This window comes from Lepisosteus oculatus, chromosome 7 (genome assembly GCF_040954835.1).
Source record: "Lepisosteus oculatus isolate fLepOcu1 chromosome 7, fLepOcu1.hap2, whole genome shotgun sequence".
NCBI lineage: Eukaryota > Metazoa > Chordata > Actinopteri > Semionotiformes > Lepisosteidae > Lepisosteus > Lepisosteus oculatus.
The window spans coordinates 54,292,146-54,317,503 of record NC_090702.1 but is presented as its reverse complement, the minus strand read 5'-3'; the positions used below and the strand labels follow the sequence as shown (position 1 = coordinate 54,317,503).

Here is a 25,358-nt window from a genome sequence, read left to right as displayed (position 1 = left end):
ATTCAGAAGAGCAATCAGACAGCTGATCTCCTGATCCAGTGTGAAGGAATAATCAACTGCAGTGGGATCCTCCCTCTCACCACTGTAGCCTCAGCATCCTCCTGAGATTCACACGGAGCAAAGAGCACCTGAACACAACATGATCACATCAAATGACACCTAATTACTAAAGCACCTCAAAAAAGAGCAGTTGTGCATTTCAGGCTGGAGAGATAGGAAGGGAGACTGAAATCCAAACTATCCGTCTTCACACAAGTCCAGAGTTCAAGCAAAATGTTTGTTTTACCTTCTCCTGAAATGTGTTTAGCTGAAGAGCACGTTCCAGCAGTCCAGATTGCTGTCATTAGTGCATAACGGCAATCTAAGCAGTTTTACCCGTACAGACGGTTCACTCGTTGCCTTTAAGGGACAGTTGTACATAGATTCATCCAAATCATTCAAAGCATTCAACAAAGGTAAAAAGTATCAACATTTCATTCTAGAATGACAGGAAGCACAGCAAGAAACAGCACAATAAAAATACAGATACTTTAAGTTTATATTTTAAACCCGTTTTGTGCCAGATGTGGAAAACACTAGACACTTCAAGTGAAGCTCATTTGCTGGAGGAAACAGTGGCTTGTTCTCTAGCTTCCAGCTGATGCAAAAAACATTCCTGGTTTTAAAGTCGATTTTTAAGGGGCCACTGCAGGGGATGTTTTAAAGAAACAGATAGCGCCTGTCAACACTTGCCGACTAACCATATTGTGTTCTAAACAATATAGCCCCTCTGGAGTCTGTTCTCATGATAGGAGAATAACAATCCATCGAAGCCTTAAGAAGGTGTTTTAACATAACTGGACCAACTAGCACTAAAATATATTTCTTTCTGGTTTGGTTTTAGAAGTGTTAATGTACAGACTTCATAATATCATCAATTATGGCCAACCCACAGTTTTGATATCTGCCCTTAGCACATAAAGGGTTACATGGTACAGCCTATGGAGGTCCTACAGCTGTTGTTTAGTGCTGATTTCTGGTGGTGTTAGGAGAGCTGGTTGGTCACAGCTCGTCGTCGACAAATCTCGCTCTCAATCATGTTCGTTTTATCATTAGTACGCCAGAGTTTGCTGTGCACAACAGCCCTGCACACCACCAGCATAGAGGCTGGAATAAATGTATACGCAAATTGTGTGGTTGCCTTGAAACCTATATGCATCCCCTGGTCATTCATATACAGTTATAGAATATAGAGAAAGAATGTTCAGAAAATTAAAAGGCAATACTGCAAAACACTGGCCCTTAAAGGGGAACTGCAGTCTGAATCTCTCAGATCAGTTATTCAATTTCTGTAACAAAATAAATGAATTGACGGTATTGCAAAATTTAACAAATTCTGAATTAAGCACAACATGTGAACTTTGTGTATGGTCGCCATTTTGTCACAAGCCACAAGTCCTGCCAGGGGCGACAGCAAACGTTTGCGCGAATTGCAAAGTGATACGGCCTTTCCTGCTCACTAGTCACTGTAGTGATCAATGTACTGTTATGTACGAACGAATAAGTACAGGTTGTACAGCAGACATTTCACTGCAGAAACATGACAACATGACCTGAGTTACAGCGTGAGTTACAACGTGCAGAGTTCACAAGTAAGTTGTATTTATCAGCGAAGCTCTCACAAGTCGTGAGCAATATAACAACTGGATTAAAAGAGAGAGGTATGCCCAACCCTGTTTGTTTACAATGAAATAGGGCAACAACACATCACAGGAAGTTTGGTTGCCAAGTTCTGAACAGCAGAACATGGCCCTACATATACCTGGAATTTCGTCTAATTTGTCATGTGAATTGGAGGTTTTCCTCGTGATTGTCTACGTTTTACTTTAATAGTCTGAAATGAGCTCATCGATGCCGATTCATTCTAACCCTGAAATATAAAAAAGTGTAGCAATTCCACTTTAAATCAGAGGAAATATCACAGGAATAATGAGACCTGAAGGTACAGTATATGGCATCTCCTTTGATTTCTGAAGACATTTCATTAACAGTGCTGAAGCAGGTGACCAAGATAGTCCAAATTATTAATGACTACAAACTGAGTCGCCATTATTTACAGGTGCTTCCAGCGTAAACATTTCAGAGTGAGGATCCCAGAATTGTAAGCAAGAGGTAAAAATGATATAATAACAAACATTTATCCTTTATGAATAAAATAAGCTATCATTTGAAAACACTGGGACACTAATATAATGTACTGTAAAGTATTCAGATCATTTTTTTGCATTCAAGTGAAGCCAACCCCTTCACAGAATAATCATTTTTAAAATCACTGTATAAACCATTTTACTTATTCACAAACTTTCAGAAAACCACCATCTTACCAGACCATAAAATCAGCACAACAACGTGTACATTAATTCACAAGCAAGTGTCATCATTCTATACGTTGCTTCACAGTAATGGAATCAACATTTACAGATTATGGGACGAAGCTGTGATTCTGAAATGGCAAGATCTGAAAATTTAGGGGTTGGATGTACCTGAATCCCAGCCTGTACCGCCATGGGTGTGATCAGGAAGAATTCAAATCTGCGTCCTATAAAGGAAGCAAAGAACATTTTTAGTGATACAGTTAATGACCTTTTTTTGTTCTTTTAATACAAACTACTCTTGAACAGGACAGGCTAGGCTTGGCCTCCTTGCTCCTCTCCTGTGGTTGCTCGGTTGTCCTGCTCTTTACCACCCTGCCTCTCCATGTGCCATCTTGACTAGGGCTGGGCAATATGGCCTCATATCAATATCACGATAATTTCACACATCTACCTCGATAACGATAAATTAAAGATCATTATTTCAAACCCTTGGAATTATAGGAGTACATGATATGCTGAAAAATCATGTTTTAAATATGCGAAACTAGGCAGACTTTAATCGTATCTCAATGTCCTACAAATAATTTAAGGACATAATTCGTGGAAACACAAAGAGAATAACTTCTATTGAATATTTATTGAACATTTTAACATACTGCACAATGAACATTTATGAAAAATATAGAACTTTGAATATTTGTCAAATGCAAACTAAATCTAAATGTCTCACATCTTATAAATGGGCACCGCAGTTTGAGAAAAATATTTTGTCGATGGTACAATGCATCTCTTGTCAAGGGTTTGAATGAGTCTTTTGAAACCACTATGTTCCACTGTAGCTATGGACCACTACCTTCACTATGTAGTACAGTATGCAATGGCATTAGTTATCTCGTCCATCTGCGTGAATCTTTTGCATATTGAGTGGCATTAGAAAATGCTTGTGTTAGAGACAGCTGTTTGGGGGAATCACTTCGGCCGCGAGTGCGCTTGTCAGTTTTTTTTGGCCATGCACTCTTCGTATTCCACGACATGGTTGTGTTTCAAGCGATTAAACAAGTTGCTCTTGTTACGTTTTGGCACAGAAATGTTTTTAAGAACATTAAGAAGATCCTAGTGTTCCTAGTACAGACCCTTGAGGTACTCCACTAATTACATCAGTGATTAGATTCTGGAATAATTATCAAAGCAGTCACATTTGCAGCTGATAACAATTAGGAGGATTACCTAACATTGTAGAAGAGGCCAATTAAATTAAAAAAAGACTCAGATAAAATTAAAGATGACATTTAATGTAGACCAGAGTTTGCATGCAGGTAAAGTAGGTAAAGAGAACAAACTATAACAAACCTGAAGAGGCTACTTATGTATATAGCATAGGTATTTAAGTTGACACATTATGTACAGTATGTCTTCTAGAAGACAATGTGGGAAAGTAATAAAAAGTCAAACAATATGTTACACTATATAGTTAAAAGTGTAGAATGCAAATACAAGATGTTATGTTAAAACTGTACAATGCATCTGTTGGGCCTAATTAAGAATATTATTCACAATTGTGATCACTATGTCACAAGAAAAGACATTGCTGCTCTGGATTCAGCCCAGAAATGAGCAACCAGATATATTCCAGGGCTTACGGGAATAAACTACACTGTCAAGCTGAAGGAATTTGACCTTTTAAGTCCTGAACAGAGAAGATTACAAGGTGGACCTGATACAAGTGCTCAAAAAGCTCAACCCAACCGACTCCTTCAGAACGAATGATGAATCAAAAACAAGATGACACAGGTGCAAACTACGCAGCTGTGCATTTAAAACAGAGAGTAAGAGGCACTGCTTTAGCCAAAGGATTGTGGTTGTGGGAGTCTGGAACAAACTACCCAGCCATGCTGTTGCAGCTGATATGCAGCAATGTCTTATAAGAAACCAGGGTGAGATCCTCGAATACGAAAGCTACTATCAAATAGCCCAGGTGGGCGAATGTGCTCCACTCATTTGTAACATTTCTTATGTACGTATTTCTTTCTACAATTAAATGACGGCTTAAAATCCAAAGTCATAGTCATCTAAAAGTTTGAACTCTATATTTACGTGGCGTCTATTTAGCAATTTTTGTACACTCATGTGAAAAACAATGTAAAACGTTACTCTGCTAAAATGATTGATTTAGCTGTGCAGTCTATCTCCTCTTCAAAGTCAAAGCTATAGTTTCTCCATCCTTTTACAACATAGCAAATGTTTGGAGAGACTGGGACTGTGCCGGCGATGAGATCAAGCTGCTACAAAACACTGGCCATTAAGATCCTTTTCCTGGGGGGATTCGTCTGCTTAAACGCTGGACACTTCACACAGCTGTTCAAACAAAAGGGCAAACTTTATTCCCATCACATTCCTTTGCTCACTTTCCCATCAGTATCCACTTCTCTAACAATGAAAAAAGAGATCTGTCATTGATGATTTTAAAGAAATACTGTATGCTCATGCAGAGAACATTCACAGGCTATCTCAATATGCAAAAGCAACATTCCTTACTTCAGTTTACATACACAATGTTACTTTTATGGGTTTCTCAGTTAAGTCATGCGAATCCGTTTGAAGAGACTCAAATTACTGCCTAAAATCTTGTGCACAACTTGCCATGAGGCGTGAATCAACAGTTCACTGTTAGCACAGAAATAATTTTTTCCAAAGAAAAAAAAAATGCTGCATTCCTGATTCACTTGACTTGGCAGCAGACCACTCTAATTCAAAATTAAACACTTCTATCTGAAGCAACACTGTTGCATCAGTGAGGAAAAACTGTGAACGCAAGGGACCTCTGGAAAACATCTGCACAATTTGCTCAAATTAAAGTAAAATATACTCTGTTTGCTTGGTCTATCCTTCATTCCATATCAGGCACAATTACATCAGCCACATAGAAGGACTTGGAGAAAAAGGAAGAATGGAGAACACCGGCAGAAGACACGATACACAAAAATTACAATCAATCAGAATGAAGTGCTTTACAGGTCATGGGGATCCCCTCCACAACCACCAGTGTGCAGCCCCAATGATGCGCCAGTACACTCCTCACACACCAGCTCTCAGTGGAGAGGAGAACAGAGTGATGAAGCCAGTTCAGAGAGGGGGGTTATTAGGAGGCTATGACTGGTAAAGACGAAGGGAAGATCTGGCCAGGACACCAGAGTAACACCCCTACTCTTTTTGAGAAACACCCTGGGATCTTTAATGACCACAGAGAGTCAGGACCTCAGTTTTATGTCTCATCCGAAGGACGGCGCCTTTTTACAGTATAGTGTCCCCATCCCTATACTGGGGCATTAGGACCCACACAGACCACAGGATGAGCGTCACCTACTGGCCTCACTAACACCTCTTCCAGCAGCAACCTTGGCTTTCCCAGGAGGTCTCCCACCCAGGTACTGGCCAGGTCACATCTGCTTACAGTAGCTTCAGCGGGTTGTCAGTTGTGCATTACAGGATGATATGGCTGCTGGCCACATGTATTATATAACTCTACTGTCTTGTATTATAATAGCATTTAAATTTTAACTTGTCAAACTGACAAAATCTGTGTGCAGTATCAATCAATATTACAATCGATCTATTACAAAATCATAATATGGCAAATAATAAGAATAAGCTTTAAAGTGTATTGTCTGTCTCTCATTGCAACATCATTCAATATTACCAAGACCCATGAGGATGCAACCACACCCCCTGGTTCCTCGAGTTTATCCAGCTGGCGTGTGAAACCTCATATTTGGACTACTTCAGATTTCCGGGCTCCACATTCCCACAATCTTTTAAGCAATTTAAACAGCACAGAAACCCAGGGCTACAGCTTCTTTCTCCAGATTTTAAATCTACTGCATTTTCATAGAAGTCAGCAGTTGCCAAAATGCGGTTCATGTTTCTTCAATTCAAGTGTTAAATCATGGCTGGATAGCTTTCGGAATATGAAAAGAAGACATGAAAAACATTTGAATTTGAAGTTCATTTGTCAACATCAAAATGACATAGTTTAGATTTCAGCTCCATTTCTTGATTTAGAATCCACAGGCCGGCCTGCCAGTGCTTGTATTCAAAGTTCCAACAAAAAACTGCTGAAACTTATCTTATCAGAAAAGAGAAAGCTGAAACACAGAGCTTGAGATATGTTACAACTCAACATATCTGCTTCCTCAATAGCGTATGATTTCATATTGACATTTCTCTAGCCCATTCTTCCCTAGTCTGTGCTCTAAAATGCAAAGCTTTGAATATGGACACCAGAACTAAGGGATTCCCTTGTTTTCCAAAATGTCAAAATTATTAGTTCGAGCTACAACGGAGCTAACAGGCCAAACTGTGACAGAGGCCAACACCAACAATGAAGTTCCTCTCCTCCAAGTCCTTAACTCATGGGAAGAGCACAATGCCCTCATTGTCCCCAGACGGACATAGAAATGAGCTCGCAGAAAGTGGCTTATGATGAACTACTCAACACGAAAAGGAGAAGAGCTAGCAGAAAGCCCCTTCTCTGCCTAGGATTCCAAAAAAAGTCTGAAAAAACAAAATAGGAAAAGATTTTGAAGGGCAGTAACTGCCAAGGAGGAGAACAAAAGTAGGCCTGATTTAATGAGTGCGGGGGATGGAGACACAATATGAAATATAAAGAGGCCCTCACTTCAAGAACGCACAGCATCTGCGGTCCTGGCGACGTAAATAAATCTCTTTTTCATACATTATAATGGTCTACTGTGAACTCAAAGGCCATCGCGTTTCCACTTAATGTCAAACAGATGAACAAAGGGTGAAAAAACAAGAAACAAATTGGAGTTTTTCTGAAGACACTGAGAAATGTTGTCAACAGTCACTCACGTTAATGAATGTAACACATAAAAATGAAAACTGATAAGTCCAAGTGTTCTGCTCTTACTTTAAGCTCTCTAGGTTAACCAAAAGGCTTAGAGCTATTCACAATAGAGAGCATTAAATTACTTTAAATCTGAAAAATTATTAAACTGATTATAACTATCCACAGTTATAAAAATGAGCGAAATCCTATTCTGAAGTGGAATAGAATCTGTCATGGTTGCTGTTTGTAGGTATATGTCAGCATGCATTTCATAAGTAAAAATCCACGAACAGAAAAGTCATTCAGCACTCGCTCAAATCCAATAATCAAAATGATTCCAATAAAAAATATTCCTCTCTAAAATGAACAGAATCTTAAATAAAAAACAAGGAAAGATAAGGTTCAAAAGCCAGATGTCTACACCAGAAGCGATCTACGGCCTTACTTATTAATCTGTTAAGAGGATCGTGTGTGTGTTGAACTGTCCTCCATGGTAACCCAGCCTTGCTAAAGCTCAGCCATGTGTAACAAGTACATCTAATATCGGGGATATAAGGCCAAGACTAGCTCTTCTGAGACACTCACATAAGAAAATTATGACTGCAAGAAAATCCCAGTTGCCATCGGGAAATAACATTTCATACCTGGATGATAAGCTGGAGTGGACTGTTTACACTGACGTCCTGTACAAGAAAGGTCAGAGACGACTTTTTTCCTAGGAGGCTCAGGTCCTTTGGTGTGTGTGGAACACTGCTACGCATTTTTTATGAATCGGTGGTAGCAGCGGCCATCTTCTACGCTGTTGTGTGCTGGGGCAGCAGCATCATGGCAAGAGATGTAAACAGACTCAATAAACTTATCAAGAAGCCTGGCTCTGTGCTGGGGCTGAGCTTTGACCCCCTGGAGGTGGTGGCTGAGAGGAGAATGCTGACTAAGCTCACAGCCATCATGAACAACGCCTCTCATCTGCTACATGGGACTGTTATTGGGCAGTGGAGCACTTTTGGCAACAGACTGCTCCAGCTATGGTGTTCAAGGGATCATTTCCGCAGGTCTTTCCTCCCGGCGGCTGTCAGGGTGTATAACGCTGCCCTAGGCTAGGACTGTTAGCCCTTCATTTGCTCCTCTATGGACAGCATGTTGCACTCATGTACTTTTTGGACACTGCATTCATATACTGTTTATACTGTGGTACCTTCAATCTGTATATACCTGTGCACATTTTGCACATCTTTTATTGTTTTATAGTGACGATTAGCCTATTTTGCACACACCTATTTTTTCCTAACTATTTTATTTTTGTATTCTATATACTTTTTAATTACTCTAATGCTGTAGTTATTTTAGTCTGTTCTGATGTCTGTCTTGCTTTTCTTGGGGCTGGATTCCTCCGGGATCAATAAAGTCTTATCTCAGGAGATGACATTTCATAGCAAGCAACATGACAAAGGTGAACTGATTGTGCTGATTAACATGTCATCAAAAAAAAATGATCAATACAGGGTGGTCTGCTAGGCTGGTATCATGTGTGGCCACCTCTGGAAACCACACAAGCTGCAATCTGTTATACACATTGTGCTCCAGTTTGCACATGTCAGTTTGGGATTCAGTCCCTATCCTCTAGCATAGCTGGACAATGAGTCTGTTCACTGGTCTCTGAGCCCCACGTTGTCTCAGGGGCTCAGGTATCCAGGTCATAAATGAGACATCCTCACCTCACAGGAAAGCTGTTATTACACAGGAGGCACATAATTACATTTATCAGCATACAAACATGTAAAAAAGATTCTGCAACTGCTCTTTTATTGGTAAGTTACTAGTTACCAGATAATAACAAGCCTATCAGCCATCCAAACTACAAACATATTCTATAAATAACCCTGACTCTTCGATAAATTTATATTTGAAATATATTATTCATGTCCCAATATATCTTAAACCTTCAATTTCATCTCATCTGTATTCATTGCTGGGTACGGAGATTTTCTAAAACTCTTTTTAAGGGCTAAAATGTTCCCAATATTGTCAGACTGCCACTTGTGTATCAAAAGTAAACATAACGTGCATTTCTGTTTCCAAACCGTGAAAATCAAATAGACCTACAGGCCTAAAAGTCAAGTCATCTTACTACTTTTATGTACTGTATACAACACTTGTTTGATCGATGCTTTTATTCAAAGCAGCAGGGTATTTTACTGGATGAGGTTATCTTCTGAGATCTAAACCCATATCTTTGCAGTTACAGAACACTCTGCACTCCAGCACATTGCTGACATATATCATATTTTCCTCTATTCAAACTCTTCTAACAACGACTCTTACCAGATTTAAAAGAGAATGTCATAACGTAACAGACCTGTAGCATCAAACTAACATACAAACACAAGTTTTGCAGACGAGAGACATGTGGCCCATCTAGCTTGTTTTGTTGCTAGTAGTAAGTTGATCGAAGTATCTCTTCCAGCCATTTCTTGAAAAAATCCAAAGTACTGGCTGGCCAGCTTGTTCCAGATCCCCATAATGCCTTGTGTGCAGACGGACACGTCCCCTGTTTTCAGTGTTAAATAAGCTTATCCTTAGGTTCCCACTCACATCCTTTGGTTTGTATTTCTCTGATGACTCAGATGAAGGATATTTTCTGCCTTGAGAACTGTCCTTGATATCATCGATATTTTTTAAATTAAAAGATGGAGAAAAACACTTTCAAAAAGAAAGACATAGAAAGTGGACTACAAAGTCCAATGGGGACATTCAACCAAAAGACCTTACCAGTAGCAAAACATCCCAATGTGGTTATTAATTAATCCCATCTATTTATACTCATGATCCAGTGGCTTCAGTACCATTTAAGAAACATGTCCTGATGGGCACGTGATAATTCTAGTCAGCTAGAATATCACAGAAAAGAACAAGTAATAGGTATATTGCATGCTGAAAAGAGAAGAAAGAAAACACAGCGTTTCAGCTTCTTCGGGTGTGAGAAAGACAGGGCAGACAGCAAAGATAATACAGCACAGGACAACAGCAGCCAGGAGAGAGGAGGAGGAGGGAGCAGGGGAGAGGCAGAGTGGCCAATCAAGTGGTGCGAGGTGGAGAGGTGAGGAGAGGTGGGAAACCAAACCTACTCTACTAATGAACAGAGAGAATTAGAAGAAAACAAGTCTGTCGTTGAGAGAAGGGGGAAGGTGGGAGCCAAGTTTCAGGATAATTTTAGTTTCCAATCTCTTTCTGCTATGGGAGTAAAGAAACCCTGATCAATATGATCGTGGCCACCTGAGGTGAAATGAGAAACAGTGGGCTTGGAGTGATCTTTAATCTTCACAGCCCTGACATGTTCTCTGAAGCGGTCTCCGAGTCTACTTCCTGTTTCTCCAATGTAGATGGCTGGGCATTTACTGCAAGAGATACAGTAAAAGAGGTCGCCTGGGTGATCTGGAATTGTCCTGAAGGGCCTTGAATGAGTGTGGTGTTAGATGTGTACTTGCAGGTGATACAGCTCTGTTGCAGGGGAATATACCTGGTGTGGATGGCTGGTGAGGGTGGTCAAGGGAGCTGTGAACAAGAAGGTCACACAGATGAGGTGGTCGGCGATATGAGATGATGGGGCGATCAGAAAAGAGGGCCCCAGTGGAGGGATCATCCTGTAGGATGGAAAAGTTGTTGTTAACGGTCCTGGGGATGGAGAGTGTGTTGGGGTGGTAGGGAAGCACCAAAGGAATGGCCGGGGGTTCCTGATCGAGTTGATGGTCCGAGGGCTGTTTTTGGCTCGGGTGAGGACCCTGTCAATAACACAACTATCATGCAAAAGGCTCGGTTTCTGAGATCATTGTCAAACCAATGAATGAAAGGAGATGCTTTTCAATGTAAAATGGAGTTAACAAAATTTACAATGATGTTTGGGAGGGAAAAAAGTAGAAACGTTTGATTTACCTAAGCTGTCAAAACCTGTAGTCATTCCTGATTATATATTTTTTTAAATAGAAAGACTAGGTGTTAACCTTCTCCCTCATTCATCTTTCTGCTTCCCTCCTCGAACCCAGCTTCACCCGGACAGCTGCCCCTTGGTCACTCCGCAGTCTGCAGGGGGTCCCAGCCTCCTCGTCCTGTGGCCAGGGGGCAGATCTTACTATAACTTCACACGTTTAAACATTTTCCAAAGCATCTAATCCTTGAACTTCATTATTCCTCCTGAATAATTTACCAATTTAAACGATCTGGTAAAGTTGAAACGTTAACACAGAGGAATCAAGATAAATCACGCTCTTTATACTTAAATGCAAATATATCTGTAAAAATGAACATAAAAAAGAAAATTGAAAATGAAATCCCTTCAATTATCTACTCCCCATTAACAGCATTAAGGAAATTACAAAAAATGTGCGTAGAGTTAAGTAGTGGTGTGTAAAGATTAGCAGAGCTTTCAGGAAATTGAGAGCTTTAGAAAGAGCTCCCTCAGGTGCAAGCAGTTCAGCCTCTAGTCGAGAAGGAAGGATCAACCTACCAACAACAGCTTGAAGGAGTACTGGTAATTAAAAGAGCACACAAGCCAACACGAGCATTTCAGTAGCCTCAATACCCCTGTCAGCAATGCCAGCAGCTTGCTAGAGTATGTTTTTAGAAATAAAAACCAGCTAAGCTACACAACCTGTAACACTGTGCGATTGTCACACAAATATCACACAGATGTTCACGAAGAATTACAGAAACCCAGAGGAACAGCACTCAGATAGTAGCACCATTCATTCCTGGGAGCGTGCCTCCTTGTTAAAAGACTGCCATAGTAGTTTACACTTAAAATGATGCTTCTCTGCAAGGGGTTTCCTCCATGGTTCTTGTTGAAAATTAGGTGTTGTTAAACTAAAGGTTTAATTAAAAAGCAGCTCCATTGCTACTCCCTGCGTATCTCACACACTTCTACATGGCTACTGAAAACCATTTAATTGGCTGTTCACACAGATAAAAATCACAATTATTTCAGGTACTTTTCAGAACCTTTGGCTCTACAGAAAAGATCCCTCCCTACTTTCTGAGTACAACAGATGCCAACTTGCTATGAAATATTACATATACGTAAATATTATGACTTCACTTGTTCTGAACACAGTTTTGGAAACTTTGTTGAAAGTTACAGGGTGCGAAAACTGAATTTTCCAACAGGCCAAAAAACTCAAATTGTGGTAAAAATGTATCCTTTTCTACCTCAAGGTTTAGTCATTTCCAAATTATTGCTAAATATTTTGAGCTCTCTAGTGCACACAATCTACCTGTCCAAATGTAGTAACACAATATTACTGATAAAAAGCTTACAACACTTAATTTGAGAAGATAAATAACAGCCAACAGTTACCTTGACTTAAAAGTTCTTCTACATGCACATAAGCGAAGTCTTGAAGAATACTGAAGAATTCCAGCCAAGAACAAGAAAAAATGATTCAAGCGAAAATTTCTTTCATTTAATATTTTCGCTGCGCGAAGTGCAGGAGGACATAGACATCCCTCTCCACATTCCAGACTAATTACCAATACAACACTCATGCTCACTCTGATCACTGCAGTGTGGTATTCTAGACAACAGCTGAAGGACTTAGGCTCTCGCAGATTCAGACCTCAGAAGACCTGTCTTATTTTGGATGTTTCAATGCATTCTAAATCTCTGAATGTGAAGTTCACTAACCGTAGACGATTGTTATCTTTAACTACACTGTACTTCCCGTTTTAGAGGTAGAATCTAATTTCAACATCAACATCAGGCCTTTATTGTTACTGCTCTGTTACACAACACCCATCTAAAATTAAGTGAACATATCTGAGAGAAGCAACACTTTGCAATGGTTAACCAGAATGTAGTTTAATCCTTCTGACTTTTATATGATAGACAAACTGACTAAATGATAGACAAAATTAAAGATGTCCAAGTGACAGTTTACTAAGTCATTTTTCAGCCTGCAAAATGTTAGCATGAGATATTGTTGTACACCTTAACTATTTATACTACTCTAAACACAAGATTTGATCTTTCTCTCTGAAGTGACCTTTCCTGGGAAAATACAAAAAAAAAACTACTTCTATGTGAAAAGCATAATGTTTCTGTTTCTAAAGCATATGTCTGAGAGACATGATGGATGGGCACTCACTTGGCACAACTGAATTAGGCTGATAGACACAATGTGTTCAAGTCTCCCATTACATACTGCAGGGAAAATATTTAATCAGTCACATAATTCTACTAATTGCTTTAATGAGAGCAACACAGAAGAAACAATGCAAACATTATTTAAACATCAAAATGTCATTATTCAATTTAAAAATATTGACATCTCATTTGTACGAATAAATATTTACCATATCTCAGTATTTTTCACAAAAACTAGTATGCCATTTTATACATTTTTGGTACAAAATTCCTGACTGCTATGTACGTATCTATATTGACAGCTGAATATATCTACATTATATACCTTGTTTCATTCAAGATTCACAACAGGGGTGAAATTAATGCATGTGTTAAGACTGTCCCCACATGTCCCAGTTTTAATAGGACTTGTACCATCTGGCAGGGAATTACCACGATTAGCCAAAACCTAATTTGTAGCTGACACCCAGACATTGCACTCAATACGTGCAGTAGTGGCCATACAAAAGATACCGGCTCACGCAATGGAGACAGAATCTCGACTTTGGAAAGATGGCAAAAACTTATAAGAACATGTGAAAGTTATTTTTTACTTTGCAGTGTGGCATTCAGAAGCATGTTTTGTTAGTAGAGCATCTTCATGCGTGTGAAGAAGGCATGAGTATCACAATATCTGAGGAAGGTTCCACTAGTTGAACACTGTTTAGTTCCCTCTGTTTTTACATTTCAGCACAGAATTCACCTCTACTGGTTTCCCTGTAGCTCACACTAACCTTACATGAATGTTGTTTCATATTTCTGGATTGACAAAATATTGAAATTAAGGAATAAGTAAATCTGAATTCCATACTGAAAAACAGGAGGTAAGACAACTTCAGCTGTTGAGCCTCTTTTTGCAGCTAAAACATGCTGACACAGCCCTCCACTCCAACATATTCCAATGTAGGCCCAGATCTGAGAACTGGGGGCGCACCTTTACTCTAAGGGTGGTGGGAGTAACAAGCTGCCTTGCCACGTTGTTGAAACTGATAATCTGGTCTCTTTCAAGAAACGGCTATAAATATACATTGTCAGTTTGTGCAGAGTGTCCCTTGTTTTAAATGCCTGGGTACATGCATTGACAAACTAAACGTCTCGGACAACGCCGAGTTTTAAAACAGCAGTGCAGAGAGCGTCTCCCTTTCGAAGGTTGGGGAGCTCTGAAGTAATCAAACGTGTCCAAGAGCTGGGCGAGTGTGTGCTCCCTATACTTCTCCCCTGGGTGTCAGGGCTAGAGCCGAGCTCTCCGGGACTATCAACACGGGCAGCGGAATGACTGGTCAGACACAGAGCCAGCTGAACCACATCCACACCAGGAGTAATAGCGAAGAAAGCAGCGTTAAGAGTAAATCACACGCACTGCACTTCCAATCTGAAAAATGAGCACCCACGGGACGTTTCAGAGTGCAGAAGGTTACAGAAAACATTAAGAAGTCATTCATTCTGAGTGCTCTTACTCTGATGTGTGAGGCCCTTGACAACATGTGCAGTATATGCATGCAGCTCACACGTGAATCTTATGATTCACACTTGAATCTGACGTCTTTGTACTGTATCACATTGTACGGTATTGCCATTTATATTGCACTGATTGTATACATCAGTATAAACCAACAAATGTTTTATATAGTCTCAGTTATCATCTCAAACCCAAGAAACACTTCCACTGTATGTGGAGAATAAAGTAGATTCTGATTTTAAGAAACTCATCAGACTCTTACAGTATGTTCTCAGAATTTCAGGCTGAATCCCCTGCTTGAGATTGAGTGCTGTATTATTTATAAGGTTCAGCAGCTAAATTACTTCCCTCTCACAGGAGTACAAATAAGATCACTTTTTTGGCCATATACAGTTTCTTGTATTAGGAATTTGTCTTTTTCGCATACCCCAGCTTGCTCTCCATGAGACACACAGGCACACAGTGGGGGAGAGAGAAGCTGGGGATCAGAGTGCAGGGTCAGCCATTTATCCGGCGCCCCTGGAGCAGCTGGGGTTAAGGGCCTCGCTCAGGGGCCCAATGGAGTAGGATTACTCTGCCGGCCGCGGGATACGAACCGGCAACCTTCCAGCCACAGGCGCGGATCCTGACCCACAGAGCCACCGCTCCGCCCGTTATAAATACACATGAATATACAGGAGAGAAACTAGTGCCACTAACACAGAGGTGCAATTCCCAGGTGAAGCACAGAGAGGGATGCAGCTGTTCTTGTTTCCCTGTTTAATTTCCCCCCTTGGGAATCACAGGGAAAACAGGCACTACAAAGGCGTGTGCAAAGCCCCGAGCTCAGGAACAATACTGTTCTCTGACACGCGAAGGACTTGATCGGGTCCCCTTGCTGGGCTCTGGGACACCTGCCCACAAGGCTGGTTTTCTCCCCTAGGACAGGCGATGCTCTCAGGACTGCAGCCACCAGCTAGACCCGTCTCTGGGTTAAACAGACGTCACACGCTGGTCTGTATTGTATCCGTTTCTACCAGTACAAGACACCCTTCACAATGATATGTAAAAAGAAGGTAAGCCTAATGCTAATGGTTATTATGAGTGATTCTAAATAAATATAAATAACAATCTAATAACATAAAAGTAATATAAAATATAAATAACATCATGTCCACCTTTCAAACTGTTTTTCTACACTGCACTTTAATGCTCTCATTGAATAATTTAAAGGTACTGCAGCATAACTCAAAATAGAGCAAATAACTGAAGCACAGCAAACATGTACAAAAGGTTCAGAACCGCCCAGGCGTTTTTAATGTGAGCTTTGACCTTTCCTTATGATCCAATATGAATTGCTTAAACCAGACACAAAAACAAATACAATTGTGTTTTGCTACTTTAAAACAGAGACAGAAATTGGTGATTCGTCTTCAACAAACGAGATATAAATCTCTCTAAAATAAGGACTTAACAAATGTAATTACATTAGATTCTGAACTCCCTCAATAATACCGCTCTGTTGCTGAAAAACTGTCAATGAACACAATTTCTAAACATGCCTTTTAAACACAATGAACATGCCTGCACCATTTTAAAAAGATTGTACACTAATTCCCACACAAGACATTCTCACCCACAGTGTTAAATAATGTCAGCATCTGCCTCCAACTCTTGGAATATTAAGAAGTGGTGAAGGTTAATTCCAAGCTAAAAGGCAGAAAAAAAAGAAAAAAACAATCTTTCAATTGTAAAGTCTTCTTCAGTTGTGTGAAGCCCAATAGCAATACAGTCAAGGTGCTTTTTTCTGCTTTTTAGCTTGGAATTAACCTCTTCCCCACTCCAACCTTACACAATATTCCTCAGATAGGAACTGTAAGCTTAATTTCATATAGTGTTTTTAAACGTAGAATCTAACAAAATAGCATCTTTACAATAACTGTAATACGGTTATAGGGATAGCAAATGACAAATTAAGCACATAGAACTGTAAGTTACACCAGTGGTTAGAGGTTCAGAAGAAACTATGTGGTGACTAGAACATGGAGCAGACAAACGCCACTGGAATTAAAGCTTTTCTGAAAAGGAAGGTTTTGACACGTGAAAGAGCTCGGGGAAGGTGACTCTCTGATATCCCTGGGGCTGCAGTGCCAGAGCTTGAGGGTGCAGCAGGAGAAGGCAGAGGGCAGGAGACCGGAGTCAGGGGTGGGGAGCAGACAGATAACAGCTCGGACAGGTACTGAGGTGCCAGGCCATGCACAGCCTTATAAGTGAGCTTGAAGACGATGCTTTCCACTCTTCCCGATGCGGAGCAAGATCTAATCAGGAACTAAATTATACTACAAGTGAACTGTTTTTCTCTACAGGGAAAAACCACGACGAACAACTTGCAGAACACGTCACTGTTACAGTACAGAGTGGGGGGCACCAGATCGGGTTCAAGGCCAGGTACTGTGTGCCATCAGCTCAAAACATAGACTTCCTGCCCCTTTCTCACTTTTTTTCCCCTCTACCGACCAAATGCATCCGCCGTCGGTACGGCCATCTGTCAGTGACATCCCAAAGGGTACACACAGCTTTCAGTCAGAAGAGCTCCTTCCAGCAGATGTGCTACATCTGGTCCCAGGCAGTTCATACCCTTCAAGTAGAGCACTCTGAAAATATTTTAATCTAAAAACACACAAAGGCAGCACGCAGTTTCACAATAAACAAAAAGGCTTGTTCGACCACGAGGCAAAAATAAGTGAAGGACAGACTGTAAGGGATTATGCTAAAATAATAAATTTTCCAAGATCTGGACACGCTGCTTTTTAGCAAATAGTTTACAAATATCTTAGATTCGCTTCAGCCCAAAACATTAAGCCAAGGGGATGACTCATGAACTCATTCCTATAATGAACTTCCTAAAATCATTTTAAACATTTCCTGATGTGCTACTGTAAGCTAAAGCTAAATTCAGGCATGAGGACACCATATTTTAGGCAGATTTAACCCCTGTGAACACTGTGCTGGAAGGGGGAGGGGGCATTTAATTTATTTTACTTTAAATGAAATACTTAATTTTTAAAATCCCACACAACAAAGCTGATTTATTGACAGCATTACCCACGAGGTTCTGTAGTGGGTTTTTTTTCCCCCTTGCAATATGTTTAGACTGTAAAATGAACGTTTGCCACTGTCATTTTGGGACTTAAGCGCCGCCAGTAACACTGTCGCATTGTAGGCAGAACTGGCGAAAGGTGTAACTCGATTTTCCAAGGCAAACAGACTGTGTCTGAGGAAACAGATGCCTACAATCCCTGAGCTCCTTCATTAAACCGTTACCCGGTTTCTGAAAGAACAACAGCCATTCACTAGGGGTGGTTCCTCTGGCGAGCTGCTAATGTGTAGTAAAAAAAACAATCCTCGTTTGATTTTGCAATAATCGCACTGTCTAATGGGTTTCTGATCGTTTTCTCAGTTGGGAGTCATTACTTTCCGAGATTATCAACAAAATAAAACGTGTCCCCAGGATTACCTAAGGCTTTATCAACAGCACAAACGAGGGCAATAACCTTTTAAACTGCCTGATAAGTACACCGAAGTTGTAACATTACTGTGATTGACGGACGAAGAAAGCAATGACAAAACGCCCATAATTCGCACATACCCCAGTCAGCTGAGCTCAAAGTGGGTCTTAGCGGACAAAACACATGCAATGAAACGCGAGTACGGTACTTAAGATAACATACAGTATTGCTGGATTACGTCATCCTCAGACTTGAATTCAATAAACTCTCATATTTAAGACACGGCATGTTAAAGCAGCATCAGATTTCAGAAACGTCCTGGTGGTACTGTCATATCTCTCCCCCTCCCCGGTGAAAAGACCTTTTTTCTCTTCTGAAGAAATCTCGCTCCCTGCAGCTACATCGCAGCCAAATTAAAGCCGTGATGCTGGTAGAGCAGAATTAATCAGCGTCCTTCCGTTTTCAAATCTGTAACCCCCGTCCGACAGCACCAAAGCCTGACTCATGCATTCACACACAGGCACGAATGCTTCAGATGTTCCCTGCTCCCCTTTTCGCCCCGCATGAAAAGCAACCTGAAACTTTTTTTTCCCCGCGTTATTATTTCGCAGCCAAAGTTATTTAAAACGTGTTATTCTTCCTAAATGCATGTTTCCGATCACAGACTCGTCCACCACGAGCAGGCAGCTGAGCTACTTGTTGCTCCGGCTAAGGGCGAGGGGAGGAGAGGGGTGGGACGGTGGACAACACACATTTAACAACAACAACAACAACAACAAAAACACTTCCAAACTGATCCCCATCGCCGACGTTACTCACCGGCATCGGCCCAGGGACGGGCGGCTTGGCACCTGTGGCTGGACCCGGCGTTTTTCTGTCCGGACGCGACGCGCTCGCCTCCCCCAACCAGCTCCAACTGTCAGCCGCCCCTGGCTCTCCGGGCGCCATGCAGAGCCCTCTGGAGCGCCGTTCGAAAGAGCCAATGGATCTGCCCGCCATCCCGCAGGAACACCCACCGGGGAGGAGCGCGGCGCCGGCTGCCCGGCGGGCCGCGCAGGTGGGAGTGCGGGCGGGGGCGGGTCAGGCACCCACCGCGCCCCCCGGAGCCGCCGCCGCTCCCAGCCGCTCCCAGCTTGGAAAGGACGGGCTGATGCCACTTTTGTGTGTGTGTGTACTCATTGGAAACTTTGTAACCGTTTGGTTTCAGTTTCACGCTTTGTGTGTGTTTTTTTCTCCTCCCCTGAGCGCTCGCTTAATCTCCTAGTTTTCCGATCCAGCGCCAGAGACGTGCTGTACGCGAGTACAGTCAGGTATAAAGCGAGAATGCATTTGTGAATGAGGCTTTCATCTCGTTTTTGGTTCGGAATTTATTTTATTTTTTTTAGTCTGATTCAAAGGTTTGACCTTTTAAGCGTTATTCTTCACCCTTCGTTTGTCAAACGCCTAGAAGTTTATTTGTATTTAATTTACGCTTTGAGCTCATGGGATCCTGGTGCCCATTCCAGTTAAGACAGATGCAACCCATGGCAACGCCCGAAACCCACCCCACCCTTAAGAATAACATTACGGTTTTAAATTAACAGTGGATTTCCATGTTTGTCACACCAAAACTACCCGTCAAATGAAGTGTCCGTTGGTCACACCCACGGCTTTAACTTTTTATTTGTAAAAAGTGAGTTTCCTGGTAAAAAAAAAAACGTGACTAATTTGAGTTTCCCACTTTTCTTGACTGGGGTCGCATTGGTGTTAATATTGTCGTTTGACTTAAGAAAGGTTACACATGAGAAGACGTTCGGTTCATTTTGTTTCATTCAACAAAATCCTAGAAGAAAGTCCCAGAGTCTACCTCATACTGTACATACCTTGTGCAGCTTTTCCAGATTCCCCAAACCCGTTTGCATGGCTAGAAAGAACCCCTAACAACTCATGATAATGATTTGCACAAAATGGCTATCATGGATGACAGTGAAGAAAAAGTAAAAAAAAGAAAACATGAATCTGAATTGAAGGCTGCACACATACGGATCATCCCTTGTTTTGAAAAATGTAATAAGAACCTGCTGAGAAAAGAATGCTTCACACATATAGGTTGATAAGTTGATGTTTGTAAATAAGGGGTGTAAGTATTGTGTATGAAAAAAACTTAGGTGTTTACGTTGACACATCTTCTATCTAGACAATATAGGAAAGCGATTAAAAAGGCAAACAAAATCTTAGGATATGCAGTTAAAAACATAGAATTGAAATCAGTTGATGGTATTTTAAAACTGTAAAACAGATTAAGATATTGCTGGTCTAAACTACTGTACACTGTACACAGGCTGAGAGAAGTGTTTTTGTTTTTTACATTTTGAATAGAGGAGATTAATGGGAGACCTGATAAGTTTTCAAAGTCCTCAAACGAGCTGACAGATTCAACCCGGCAGATTTTTTTCATAATGAATAATGAGACACGCACCAGAAGACACAGGTGAAAACAATTTGGAGGTACATTTTAAATCCAGTAATGAAGGCATGTCTCTATCCAATGGGCAGTGCTGCAGCCATGCAGTTGAGGCTGAGACCTTGGCTTCTTTCGAGAGACAGCTGGAGGAGATCCTCAGATCAATTAACTCACAAGTGGGCCAGATGGGCCGATTGGCCTCCTCTCATTTGTAGTCTTTCTTATCGATGGATGTGAAGCTCTCAACCACATCTACTGGTCAGCAGTGAGTCCTTGCTGGTCAACCCTAACCTTTGAGTGTATCTTTACAACACTTATAGCCCTGAAGGCAACTAAAAGCACGAACATGATTATAAAGGGCAATTAATGCTTCTCAATATATTTGTGTTTCCTGTAGACCACAATTACGAAACACAAAGATAAATCTGCTTCATATCTGTTCCACCTGTTTCCAAAAGAAAGGTTACCTAAAAATGCTCTATAACATCCATACTTGTTTTGTGTTTTCGGAGATTTCAGAGCAGTGAGGAAAACAAAAGACTGTGGACATCGGCTGGCTAAAAATGTTATCTCAGAGTTTTGACTCTGGGGGCATATCAGAGGAATTTGCACAGTAAATCTCATCTGTTTTTTTTTTAAACATAGTCATAAGCTTTTCTTTCATGAACTGCATAAAGGGTATGAGCCCATTATAAATCATCCCTTAGTTGAAGCCAGGGGCTGTATAAGTTTGACTTCATACATTTAACTCCAGAAATGCAAGAGGAAGGGGTCTGTAGTCCCATATCACTACTAGCTCATTTGTGTACATATACTCTTTAAAAAGCTTCAAGACTTACTAACTGTGGTGTAACTAAAACTGTACTTGGAAATAACAGTATGGGAAAGGCAGGGTGTCCAAAATAAGTCGTTTAGTAGTTTATTTTCACTTTTAAAGGTAATTTCATTAGATTGTTACTGTACAAAAACTGGTGTAAAGAGAAACACCGTGCACTGCATACTGTGCAATGGTGTTTAAATGTTTAAAAAGTAGTTCAGACAAGGCCATGAAAGGCCTCTTCACAGCTCCAAGGATAATAATCCTTGGCCTGATTTGTGCCTGTCCTGATAGCTCTTGTGTCCAGAGGTTGTGTCTCTTTCAAAGAGAAAGCCTTCCTGTTGCTATGGATGGCTGTCCCAGCTGTATTCAACAAATATCTGACAGAGCTTGTTTATCATTTGTAAATATACTGTATAGTATGTCTCTTTGGAATTGCAAATATATTATTGACTTCTTCTCTCATGCTGTGGCTAATGAAAACAAATGCTAGCGATATCTTCACCAGATAATTTGTCAACCTGATTAAAAGACAAGAAGTTCTAAAATCACCAATACTGTTTCCTAGAGTCGTAGCTGTCAGCCACACTAACTTACTACAAGTAGTGCAGTTAAATACTGGCAGCAAAACCTGTTCTGGCCACTGCAAATTATATTTAATTAGTCTGTGATAGATCACTGATGACATTTATGAGTTTTGTCTCAGTGCCATGTTACAGTATGTGTAAAAAATGTTCCATCTTCTTAAATTTCTTTCAAGAAAATTCTACATTTTCCATAAGGATGCAAAAATGCTGTGTGTGTCTGTGCAGTGTAGGTGAAAATTTATAATACTGGATATTAAAAGAATGTCCACACTCCACCCCAATTTCAGCCAGTGATGCATGTCTCTTAAACACCATTTACAGTATACTTGCTCTGTGTGTCTCTACATTGGTCCAGATACGGTCACAATCCTACAATCACCAATTATCTTCTTGTAGAAAACATCAGGTAATTCCATTTGTCATGTAACAGCTAAGGAAAGAGTAAATCTGCTTTACTCTCTGGAATATCTCAAAGATGTCCTTCTTTCACCTGTATAATACAACCTGTTTTCTGAAACAGAAAACAGGTTATATTATACAGGTGAAAGAAGGACATCTGAGAATGGGGTCTAAATGCGCAGTCCACAGACTCTGTACTTAAAAGCTCAAAACCCAGCTGCTAGAATCTTGTTCCCACATAAATATTATTCCTCTTCAAGATTCCCTACATTTCCTGCATTGAATTCCTGTATGGGATTGGCTTCACATATGGGATTGGCTAAGGTCCTACACTCCACCCCACCAGCTCTGTTGCTGGGTGTGCCCATGTCAAGATGCCTTACATTAGTCACTGAATGACTAGGGGATATAACTTTCTATAGATATGGACCTAAACTGTGATTGCTCTGCCTGAGACTGTAAGCCTCTAACCATCTGTCTTGAAAAGCTGATTAAAGACACTTCTTTGGGCGAGCACTTCCCAACTTTCAATACAGAAATGCAGTCTCTTTTCTGTGTGTTAACTGCCTATGTACTGTTGATTTATTTTTCTAGTCTAATGTGCTCAGACATGTCTTCACTTGAAAGGGGCTATATAAAATAATTCTTATGAGCATGGCAGAGAACTGCAAAGAAGACAATTAGGAGGTAAATTTGAATAATATTTGTTTGTCAAAACAAATAAAGTGCGATAAACATGCTAGAATTTGTTTTAATTGACAAGTTTAAGAATACCAATTAAAGAGGAGTTATTAATCTCAGATCAATTCAAGTTGTAAACTGATCTCTCACAGGTAAAAACATGGAGCACTTCCATGTTGATTTTCCACACATTAAAACCAAAGAAGTAAACTGCAAGTAGCAGTCCTTTGATTTGCAGTTCTGTAGACTGAAGTGGCTGTTTTTAGAATATTTTCCATAGTGAAATTACAGCACTGATGCTGTAATATAAATTCCATTTATACCAAATAGTTTTGCAAATATGTGTAGAATTCCCTGATCATTTCCCTGCCTAAACAAGCAAATAGATGTGCAATCAAAGCACAAAACCATATTGAGCTCGTGAGACATCCCAAAACAAATACATTATCTGCCAGAAGATAATACCTGCCACACGTTTCCTTTTGACTTTTAGATTGGCATCAATAGTATGTATCTCCACAGATGTAAAGTGTAAATTTTCATCCCAGAGTTGTATTATATACATGCCACACATATGTAAAAGCAGACATAAAAATAAACAATATTTCCAAATGTATTGAGCTATACCTAATTCTGACTGTATTATTTTAGGATTGACAGTAACTGATATTGTACAGTGTTGCAAATTGGTTTGCAGAGGTACTGTGTGAACACTGATGTAATTTTTGTTATGGTTATAAATTCCCCTGGTGGTGTGAAATTATCCGAACAAGGTGTGTGGTGACCTGTTATCAGCTGACAGAAGGAGATATTATTGTGACTGTTGTGATCATCTCTGTCCCAGTGTATTAAGGGCCATGTGGTGTTGCTGTGGTGAGCTTAGAGTTCCCATCCCTGCTGAGAAAAGGCTGAGAGGGTTTCATGATTTGGGGTGTGATATCTTAATTACATCACCTCTTCTCATCTTTAGAGTCCTGGGATTTTTCACAAACCATCAGGTTCTGTGCAGTTTCCAAATGGCAAGACATGTCACTGTTCACCAGGACTTGCTTTCTATCTTATTTGAATTGTAAGCATGCAATATGCTGTACCTGACCGACAGCGGATCTTTGTCTCTTGTTTCCAACCTGAGTTCCTTTGTGTTTTAAGGTCCCATTTGAGAACTGTTTCCAGCTCTTCTAATCACCAGTTATTTATTTTATTTTGAAGCTTTTATCTGACGTCACCAGTAAGTGTGCTCATGTACTGTATGTAGCCTATGCAGCAATCTAAGTGACATATTCTTCACCAGGATACAACAGCAGGGCCCCACCTGGCATTCCAGTTACAAATGAAGAGACCCTAACTACTACTCCAGACTGCTACCTAGCTTTTTTACAAGGTCAAGAGGGGTTAGTCATTAGTATCAGTGCTGTAGTACTCCCTCCACCTAAGTACTGTATGTGGAAATAAAATAAATGAACCTGTAAAGATTTATTCCATGCTGAAAAGAGAAGGAAAGAAACACAACCTTTTGGCTGCAGTGCAATTGTGGCTGTGCCATTATTATTGCTGCATTCCATCTATGCCTCTAAACTTTCGAAGGACAAGACTGTGACATTTATGGTTTTAGAAGTGGTGGTGCTATTTAATCTTTGCTGTCTGCCCTGTCTCTCTCACACTTGAAGAAGGCTCCGCAGCCAAAATGTGTTTTCTCTCTTCTCTTTTCAGCATGGAATAAACCTATTACTTGTTCCTTCAATATAAATATATATACTGTATTCAGTTAAATCCAATTCAATTAAAATTATTTCATTTTTTATATAGCGCCTTTCACAACAAGGTTGCCCTAAGGCACTTAACAAAGCTGTATGACAGTTCATGACATTACAATACAGAAAGAGAAAAAGCCACAAAACAACAGAGGAGAGGAACCAAAAACTCCTCTGTAAGGAGAAAAAAACCTCTAGGGGTCCAAGGTCAACTGTCTGCCCAACCCCTTTGGGCATGCTAACATTAAGATCAGATCACTTTATTGGTCAAATACAATTTCTTTTATTAGGAATTTGTCTTTTCGCATACCCCAACTTGCTCTCCATGAGACACACAGGCACACATTATATATTTCTAAAA

General features: G+C 40.4%; 1 protein-coding gene across 2 annotated transcripts in view; it reads right to left on the bottom strand.

The window, feature by feature from the left end:
- The window catches only part of gas2l3 (growth arrest-specific 2 like 3), a 37,006-nt gene extending 17,560 nt beyond the window's left edge, over positions 1-19,446 (bottom strand). For both annotated transcript variants that reach the window (XM_015351834.2, XM_006633138.3), the window contains exons 1-2: positions 19,139-19,446; positions 2,523-2,578 (exon numbers count right to left, since the gene is read on the bottom strand). In XM_015351834.2, coding sequence (XP_015207320.2) covers positions 2,523-2,546 — 24 coding nt within the window. In that variant the 5' untranslated portion in view covers positions 2,547-2,578; positions 19,139-19,446. The remainder of the gene's footprint in view (positions 1-2,522; positions 2,579-19,138) is intronic.
- Between the last annotated feature and the right edge of the window lie 5,912 nt (positions 19,447-25,358).